The 9943-nt window shown below is 49.2% G+C and overlaps 1 protein-coding gene across 1 annotated transcript in view; it reads right to left on the bottom strand.

Annotated features, from left to right (window-relative positions):
- Positions 1 to 6341, bottom strand: part of URAD (ureidoimidazoline (2-oxo-4-hydroxy-4-carboxy-5-) decarboxylase) — an 8069-nt gene extending 1728 nt beyond the window's left edge. Inside the window, 2 exon segments of the mRNA XM_024755655.1 lie at positions 6157 to 6237; positions 6240 to 6341. Of these exon segments, the coding sequence (XP_024611423.1) occupies positions 6157 to 6237; positions 6240 to 6341 (183 nt within the window).
- Positions 6342 to 9943: the final 3602 nt, after the last annotated feature.

Below are 9943 nucleotides of genomic sequence, written 5' to 3'. Positions count from 1 at the left end.
GGGGGGGGGGGGGGGGGGGTGCGAAAATGTAGGTGATAAATTCCCTGCCTTGGGGGCCCCCAGCCCTGGGCCAGGAGGTGGCTGTGCCGGGCTGCTTCCCAGGCCTGAGGCCAAGCGGCACCCGAATCCGATCCGAACCCACCCAGCCGGGACCGCGAAAATGGGCGGCGGCGGGGTCCCGGGCAGGCGAGTCCTGGGCGGCTCCTAGGCCGGAACCGCAGGCCCGCCCCGCGCCTCCTCCTTACTTATTCAGATTTTCAAAGACGCCTCGAGGTGAGGAGGTGAGGGGCCCGAGACCCCGCCTTCTCACAGGCCTCCCTCTCTCGGCTTCCCTTCCTCGTTTCTTACTCTGCAGAGGCCCAGCTCCAGGGTGGAGGATGCGGTTATCCACCGGAGGGCCCGGCAGGGGTGGGGTCTGTCCCCTGGCCGCCCCTACCAGACCCTCCTTTCCAGCGTGGGGCAGGGCCGCCAGCACCCCGGCCCTGGCACCCCGCTTCTCACTCGGCTGGGCTTGTCTCCCCTCTTGAAAACGTCACCTGGGGTTAATGTTTGCCCAGGATTAAGCATGTGTTTTCCACGGTTTGAGGGAGGAGAGGGGGAAGAGGAAAGAAAGGAGGCTGAGAAGACAAAGCCAAGAGAAGAAGAAAAGAGACTAGAAAAGGGGATTTACAGACAGACACACACACACACAGCCCTCAGCTGCAGATAAAGGGAGATGGTGGGAGTCAGGCAGGGAGTGGTAGCTCCGCAGAAATAGAACCTGACCTCATTCAGCCAAAGACTCCATCTTTATTGCCCCAAATCACTGACCCCTGAGCCCTGCCCAGGAGGGCACTGGCACAGTCGCACTGGCCTGCGGCACAGCCCTGGTTCCCTCCCAGCGCTGCATCCCCCAGGCACTCCCAGCCGTGGCCTTAAACCCTAGTAGGAGGCTGGAGACCTCACCTGGGTACTTGCCACCTCGCTGCCTCAGTCCTGTGGTCCTTCCACCTGGAAAGCCTAAGCCTAGCCGGGTTTGGTCAGTGGCCCGTGCTTCACGGCCTCTCAGTGCTGCCTTTTCTTTGGTCCCTCCTAAAGTCTGAGACGGTACTGCCTCTGCCATTGGTGTGCCACGTCTGGAGATGCAGGTGTGGACATGCGTTATCTGCTGTGACCACAAACCATGAATCTTTGCACCTCGAAGAGTTCCCGGCACAGAGCGGACACTCCTTGCTTCAACAGGAGAGAACAGGGCAGACAGTGGCGGCCACTGAAGCGTAGATGGTTGGCCTGGAAGCCTATCACGGTCCGCCAGGATCCCCACACTGTACCAACTGGTGTGTTCTCCCTCCTGGTGCAATGGATCGTCTGGACCAATCGCTCCACTTGTGTTCTTGGAGCCAGCCCCTCCTTCCATCTCAAAGGTTACAATTTCAAACATCAGCCCCACCGCTGCCTTGTCCTGATCAGCACACAATCACTCCCTAGAGCCACTCACTCCATAAACAAAAGTAAAACCCTCCCTTGATTCCCCATTGTTCCTCTAGTTCTCCCTGCGTCTCTGCTCTTTCTTATAGCAAAACTCCTTGAAGGAACTGTCTCCTCAGCATCTCCACTTCCTCGCCTCCCTTCACCCCATCAAGCTTCCAGCCCCACCCACCAACCAATCTGTACTCATCAGGTCACAGATGATGGACGGCTTGCTCAGGCCTGTGACCAGCGCTCTGTCCTCTCCTCTCTCAGCCTCGTTGGGAGCATGTCACATGGTTGGCCCTCTCTCCTTGGAAGATGACCATCGCTTACCTACTCTCGTCACTGGTCCTTGCTCTGCCAGACCACTAACACCGAAGTACCCCAGGACTCAGTACTCACATCTCTTCCCTTCTGCATTCACACGGATGCCCCAGGTGTTCTCATCTAGTCCCATAGCTTTAACTGCCATCAGTTCTCTCACGACACCCAGATCTAGTCTAGTCCACAGCTTTCCACTGAGTCCCTTTGTTATGAGCCAACTGGACACTCAATATTTTAATCTGGGTGATGACTAGGCGTCTCAGACCTACCAAGCTCCCATCCTCCATCCTGTCCTCTCAATTCCGAACCTCTAATTGTAGAAAACAGAGCACCACCCATTCAGTTGCTCAGATTAAAAACGGAGGACTTATCCTTAATTTCTCTTCGTTTCTGACCTGCCTTCCCCCAACAAATCCATCAAAAACACCTGTTGGCTCTAACTAAAATCTATCCTGAGAATCCAGCCACATCTCTTCATCTCTCCTGCTCCAACCCTAGTTCACCCGACCATCACCTCTCACTTTTACTGCTACCGCGGTCCCTCTGCCTGACCCCTCTTTTCTCCTGTCCCTCCACTCTCCACCATTCTCCAACCACCTTGGTCTTTCCGTGCCCCCCAAATGTCAAAAGTCTCAAGTTCCTTGTGTCAGGGAGCCCTTGTCCTAGATCTTCCACAGCTTCCCTCTCAACTTTTGGTTTTAAACTCAAATATCACTTCCTAAGAAAGACCTCTTTTATTACACATTTTCCACCCTATTACAAATTTTCTTCTAATAGTTTCTAGAATTGAAATGATCTTATTAATTTATGTTAATCCTGTGTCACTTCACTAGAATGTAAGCTCACTGAAGGCGGGGACTTGTCTTGTTCAAGGCTCTATCCGCAGTGCCTGCGACAATTCCTTGAGCATAGCAGCCGTTCAGTAAGTGTTTACTGACTGACACATCACTCTGGGGAAGGAGTGTTATGTATTCTTTGAGCGAACAAACACATTTTGATAGCCTCATCTAAATACCTTATAGCCTACATTTAAGGAAATTATTAGTATCCGACTCTTTGATTCTACCAACAACTGTGTTCTGAAATAGGTATTAAATAACGAATTATGGCATTACTGCAATTCTGAAATGCCACAAAGAGGTGCATGATTAACTCTGCTATGAGAGTGTTATTTGCTCTTTGATTTTTAACACAAATCAGTATTGCATCGGTTCGTCTGACCTTTAACCGCTGGGAACTCTCAGAAAATGTACAAGGAAATGCATGGTGGCCGAAGTTGCTGGATACTTGTCTTCCAGGGGACAGAGAGCCCGAAGCTCTGTGGCATGAGAGGGGAGTGTCTGGCAAACCCAGCTCTTTGCTAGACTTGAATTCCTTTGCTCAAGAGCAGAAAAGCCATGCAGTGAAGAGCTCCGTCTGAGTGTCTGTCTCCCCCGTGTCTTTCTGTGTGTGTGTGTGTGTGTGTGTGTGTGTGTGTGTGTGTGTGTGTGTGTGTGTGTGTGTGTGTGTGTGTGTGTGTGTACTTTCTTCCCTTTACTATGCCATTCCTCTGGCTTGGGAATTAGGAATTGATTGACTTGAAAGGGTACTTTGCCAAGCAGTGCTGGAGCTAAATATTAGTCCTGGACTGCCACCTACTGGTCAATAGTCGTCATAGCGTCTCCTAAATGGATTGTCGACCTTATTAGCTTCCTCTAGAAACAGGATTTCCAGTTTTCTTTTAATGGTAGAGGGTTCTCTTGGATCATCTAAAACAAGTCCCTGACCAGTTAGATCATCATATCCTGAATAGCTCTTTTTTTTTGTTTGTTTGCGGTACGTGGGCCTCTCACCGTTGTGGCCTCTCCCGTTGCGGAGCACAGGCTCCGGATGCGCAGGCTCAGCGGCCATGGCTCACGGGCCCAGCCGCTCCGCGGCATGTGGGATCTTCCCGGACCGGGGCACAAACCCGTGTCCCCTGCATCGGCAGGCGGACGCTCAACCACTGCGCCACCAGGGAAGCCCCTGAATATCTCTTTAAGGTCCCTTTTAGTTTTAGGATTCAAAGACTCTATTACACCCAGTTTGTTGCTTACTATTCCAGGAGTAAAGCTAGACTATGCAGTGAATCCCATTTTGCTTGATTCTTTAAAACACCAGAGAGTGTCCTGGTGTCCTAGTGGTTAGGGTTTGGCGCTTTCGCTGCCATGGCCGCGGTTCAATCCCTGGTTGGGGAACTGGGATCCCACAAGCCTCGCAGCGTGGCCGGGGGTTGGGAAAAAAAAGGATAAAAAGTAAAAAGCAAAAATAAGTCTGGGACATCAAGCATTAATGTTAATTGAATAGATCAGTGAATGAATAAATACAACCCCTAGAAACTGTTCCTAGATTTTGCTTTTGATTCTCTGGAAAATCCTTCAAAAGCTGTTGGGTTGAGTGTCAGGGTCTGAATCCCAGTTCTGCCACTTTCTAGCTGTGTCCTTGATCAAGTTACTTAATCTCTCTGTGCCTGAGTTTTCTTATCTGTAAAAGGGGGATAATAATGATAATCCTCGTTTTATAGGATTATTATGAGGATTAAATGAGTTAAATGCGAGGTGTTTGGAAAGGTGACTGAAACAGCAAGAGTAAGGGTTAAATGCAGTTTAGTGGTTGTTATTATTATTTCTACTGCTAGTGTCATCTGTCTAATGCCATGAAGGTGATTAGATACGGGACAAGGTGATTAGAGACAGACTGTGCTCCCAGCTGCCTGAGGCAAGTGGGGACACCAGCCTAGGGCTGAGAAGCGGGCTCGACCAGCAGGGAGGTCCCACCAAAGACCCGTGTCAAGTGTAGACGCAAACAAACACCCAGGTGGTCCAAACTCCCTCCAGTTATTTTGTCCCACTGACGTGCCACTAAAGTCACCCCAGTTAAAATGTGTGGGGAAGGGGTAATACCAAGATCGATCATCTTTCAAAATCCTCTTAAAAACAATTTCATTCATTCACTCAGCAAACCTTTATCAAGTCCCAACATCCTCTCCTCGGGGTGGTGTGGGATTCTGACACTGGTCAGGATTCAGAGGTTCCCTAGTGTCTGAGGCCAATGGGGCAGCTGAGGGTTCGGCTTCAGAGAGGCCCTGAGAAGTGGGTGAGGATCAACAGGGTGCCCACTTTCCTGTCAGCTTGATTTTATCCCCCTAGCCTCCCCTCAACCTATATGTGCCTACAGTGAATTAAAATGAGTTCCTTATTTGGGAGAATCCCCTGACAACTAGAAACCATGCCGGGTGTCCAAGCCCTCGGCGCACAGGTGAGGAGTGTTTGGAAAAGAAGAGACATTGCTTCCCTCTCAGCCCAGATCCCTGTGGAAGCCCCTCTGTGAAGGCAGCCCGTCCCCTCGAGGTCCCCTCAGCCCATCCAGGCTTCTCCAAGGACCGTGAAGCCAGCCCAGGAGGCAGCCTTGGCTCCTAACATCCGGCCTCTGAACGAGGCCGTGTGCCCTTCTGAGTCACCTGGGGTTGGCCTGACCCTAAACTTCCTCATCTCCCCACTCCACACCCACAAGTGCCTCCTTTTCTCTGTCTACCCAAAGGACAGCAGCAATGTCTTTCCCTTTCTGCAGAGGGAGTCCTTCAGATTTTTGTCTTTTCCCCCCCTCACTCCCCCAGGGAGTTGCTGATCTGAGGCAGTTTACTTTCTTCCGCCATCTGGTCCAAACCGGCCCTTGCTGGTAAAAATGTCAGCCGTTTGCTCTTTCCCCTGGGCTGCTGAGATAGCCTGATATGGAGCTGTCTTCTCTGTTGCATATAGGACATTCCCAAAGCGAACACACGGCCGAGAGGGTGGGCCCCCAGCCTGACCTTTGGCCCCTGAGCCGCTGCGAGGCCTGAGGAGACCACTGCCTGTCCCTCTTTCCTGGTAACCCCGTAGCTTCAGTATTTAACAGCCATGTTCCCTGAGCCAACGAACGTTCTTTCACTCCAGTTTCCGCTTAACGCTGCAAAGACTTGATTCTCAGAGTCTGAAGGAACTTACTGACCCTTACAGCAAAGAGAGCTAAATATGTATACCAGTGTTAAGCAACTGGGCTCAAATATCTAAAATTATTTTGATAACAAAAAAGAAACCGACTCACAGGTCAGAGAACAAACTAGCGGTTACCATTGTGGGAGGGGAATATAGGGTGAGCGGGGGAGGTACAAACTATTGGGGGTAAGACAGGATCAAGGATGTAGTGTACAACACGGGGAACACAGCCAATATTCTCTAATAATTAAATGGAAAGTAACCTTTAAAAACTATAAAAAAATTTTAAATTAAAAACTAAAAAAATGCCACATGACCGCCCCCCCCAATTTTTTTTGATAAGCATATCTGAAATCCCTCTGTTGAGAATCTCAGTGTCTAACACCAAAGCCTTACCTGACTGTGGAAGAGCATCAGTAAAGGCAAAAAAGTGCTGCTCTAAATCTTCCAAGTCAGAGAACGGGCGCTGGGACCGAACACGGTGGGGGCAATCAGAGGACATCTCTCGGTGACACTCCCAAACAACACATCCACAAATTCTCCAAAGTCCGTGGAGTTGACCTTCTCAATGTCCATCGCCTGTGCTCCACTGGCGGCAGCGGGACCTGGGCTCCCCTCCGGGTGAGTGAGAGACGCGTCTCTGCTCGCCGAGTTATATTTGCTGAATGCGTAGGCTTGTTTTTTATGCAACACCAGCTTGGCATGTTTTAAATGCCTCTGGGAGAAGCCGATCCAGAGTACTTGTGCAATCAACAAACACAGGCTTAAGGTCTAATCCAGGGAGCAGAGGTCTTGTAAAGGGGTAAGGCTATCCAACCAAACTCTTCCCACCATCTAAGCCGGCAGGGGCCATATTCACTCTCAGCGCTCAAGCTCGATAGACTTTTTGTGCCATTAGCATTTTCATGTCAATGTTGTCCCAGGGAAGTTTTCCCTGGTAACCCAGGCAGGTCACAAAGTCGACCCGCTTGAAATTCCATGTCCCGTCTTGTTGCTACTGCTGTAGAGAACAGGTAGTATGTTTTACTCTTTCTCTGCATTTCAAATGCTTCACGCAATAAGTATCTAATAAAATCTCACTCAACAAGAAGCAGTGTCTAAGGAATCATTCTGCCCCATTCTCAGTTGTCGCCCAGACACCGTTATGTGTTATTTTCTTCCTGAATATATCTATCCTTATCTGAAATCCCCTTGCTTATTCTATTTATTTTCGTGTCACCTCTCAGCCACAGTGAATTCTACGAGCCTGGAGACAGTGTGTCTGGTTTGCTTGTGTCCTGGGTGCCAAGAACCGAGATCTCAGGAGGCATGTAATAAACACCGTGGGGTGAATTAGTTGACCAGATGACCACATAGATTAAATTTCTCACCCTGATACCTTTTATGTATACTCAAAACAAAAATCCTGTGGAAGAAGACATAGAGAACATAGATATTTGTTGCCAAGGGGCAGGGGGTGGAGGAAGGAAAAACTGGGTGTTTGGGGTCAGAAGATGTAAACTATTATATATAGAATGGGATAAACAACAAGGTCCTACTGTAGAGCACAGGGAACTATATTCAATATCTTGTGACAAACCATCATGGAAAAGAATATGAAAAAGAATAGATATATACATGTAACTGAATAACTTTGCTGTACACCTGAAACCAACACAACATTGTAAACTAACTACACTTCAATTAAAAAAATAAAATTAAAAAATACTGTGGAAGATAAAGTCAAAGGAAAGGGGGGGGGTCAGAATTTTAAAATATAAAGATATTGCTGCTCTTTCCCTGTAGAACTGAAAATGCAAACATATTTCCAAAAGTCATGCTAACTCCACATTGGCTTTCATCTGAATCAAAATTCAATGAGAGGATTTACAATAGCCAGGACATGGAAGCAACCTAAGTGTCCATCCACAGGTGAATGGATAAAGAAGATGTGGCACATATATACAATGGAATATTACTCAGCCATACAGAGAAACGAAATTGAGTTATTTGTAGTGAGGTGGATGGACCTAGAGTCTGTCATACAGAGTGAAGTTAAGTCAGAAAGAGAAAAAACAAATACCGTATGCTAACACATATATATGAAATCTTAAAAAAAAATGGTTCTGAAGAAACTAGGGGCAGGACAGGAATAAAGACACAGACATAGAGAATGAACTTGAGGACACGGGGAGGGGGAAGGGTAAGCTGGGACGAAGTGAGAGAGTGGCATGGGCATATATACACTACCAAACGTAAACTAGATAGCTAGTGGGAAGCAGCCGCATAGCACAGGGAGATCAGCTCGGTGCTTTGTGACCGCCTAGAGGGGTGGGATAGGGAGGGTGGGAGGGAGACGCAAGAGGGAGGGGACATGGGGATGTATGTATGTATATGGCTGATTCACTTTGTTATAAAGCAGAAACTAACACCATTGTGAAGCAATTATACTCCAATTAAAAAGAAAAATAACTCAATGAGAGGGCAAGCACATTCGCATTAATAGATCAGTCACATTGGCCCGCACAGTCTGTGAGAGGCAGGTGACAATCTATCAGCAGCCACAGATTTTGTCCTAACTCTGTGCCGTTTCCCATCCCAGGTCTCACCCTGACTGCCTGGGCCAAAGGGTCATGATTGAAGGACTGACAGAAAAGAAGTTGATGAAATTCGCTTTTCAAAGGGGGCCAGAAGTACCACCACTACAGGCCATGTCTTCAAATATGAAAAAAGGTATAGATATCAGACTAACACTTGCACATCGTGTACCTCACATAGGTATGTGAAAACACACTGGATCCCGTAGTGTGTTTGCAGTTTCGGGCAAAGAGCCCAGTGTGGAGGACATGGACCCGGGAGAGTGCTGGTCCAGGCTCTGCCACCTACCCACTGGCATTTGTCAAGTTATCGAACTTTTCTGCACCTCAATTTCTTTGTCTGTAACACGGAGCTCAAAAGAGTATTGACCTCATGGGATTTTTACAATGATGAAATGAATTAATGTACCAAAGTGCTCCTGTTACAAAACACTGCAGAGGTGTCAGCCAATGTAACATTGTGTACAATCTCTGCAGTGGACCAGCCACAGAGTGTTCTCCTGTTCTCCCTTCTGCCACCAGAGTCAACACAGCCCTTTCCCGTCCCTGCAGGTTTTCCGCAGACCCAGTTCGCGGCCAATATCCACTTCTTCCCCTTCTCCCTCCAGCAGCTCCCTCAGCCTCGGTTCATTCCAGCGCTGACCATGCAGCATCGCAATTCAGAACAGAACCGTGGGGAAGAGAAGGCGAGGTCTGTCTAGCCCCTCCCCCTCAGCCTTATTCCCTCCCTGGTCCCAGGCTCTCGGATGAGCAGATGAGCGGGAACAGATGGCAGAGCAGAAACCGAGGGAGAAGGGGTCCCGGCTCCACTGCTCTGCATCCCCTCCCTCTTTGTGCGACCCTTACCTACCTTCTCCTCTTGTTCTGCATGTGGACCGTCTCCCTCACCCAAGGCGCTCCAGCCTGGGCCTGGAGCCTGGCGGTTCTCAGTTCCTCTGAGAGCTGCAGGAGAGATAGACATCTGCATTTGCAAGTGGAAACTCCTCTGCTCATGGAAATGCTGATACCACGGTGGGAAGGGCCTTGCCACTGACAGGAGACCAGGAGCTTAACCTTTTATTCTGTGTTATCTATTGCCTAACAGTAGGAACTTCAAATAGCCCACTACTAACAGAGGAACCTTTAAGACACAGAAGGTTACGGTATTAAATAGTCCTGGATATAGAAGCAACATCCAGCAAAAAAAAACCTAACAAAAATTCCTGATGTGGAACCTGGCAAGCCAGGCCACTGAAGCACTCTGGGGCTCAATTAACCCCGTTTGACTCTTCCCCAGTCAAATCAAAGAAATGTAAGGTGGTCAGAGGTCAGGCAATTTCCATCCAAGCAAACCAAGCAAAAAGTTAAGTTACTGGGCTTCCCTGGTGGCGCGGTGGTTGGGAGTCCGCCTGTCGATGCAGGGGACGCGGGTTCGTGCCCCGGTCCGGGAGGATCCCGCGTGCCGCGGAGCGGCTGGGCCCGTGGGACATGGCCATTGAGCCTGCGCGTCCGGAGCCTGTGCTCCGCGGCGGGAGGGGCCACGGCAGTGAGGGGCCCACGTACCGCAAAAAAAAAAAAAAAAAAAAAAAAAAAAAAAAACAAAACAAACCCACTCATTATAAG

The sequence above is a fragment of the Neophocaena asiaeorientalis genome, unplaced genomic scaffold, assembly GCF_003031525.2.
Source record: "Neophocaena asiaeorientalis asiaeorientalis breed wild unplaced genomic scaffold, Neophocaena_asiaeorientalis_V1.1 scaffold59, whole genome shotgun sequence".
Taxonomy (NCBI): Eukaryota; Metazoa; Chordata; class Mammalia; order Artiodactyla; family Phocoenidae; genus Neophocaena; species Neophocaena asiaeorientalis.
This window is presented reverse-complemented; position numbering and strand designations above follow the sequence as displayed.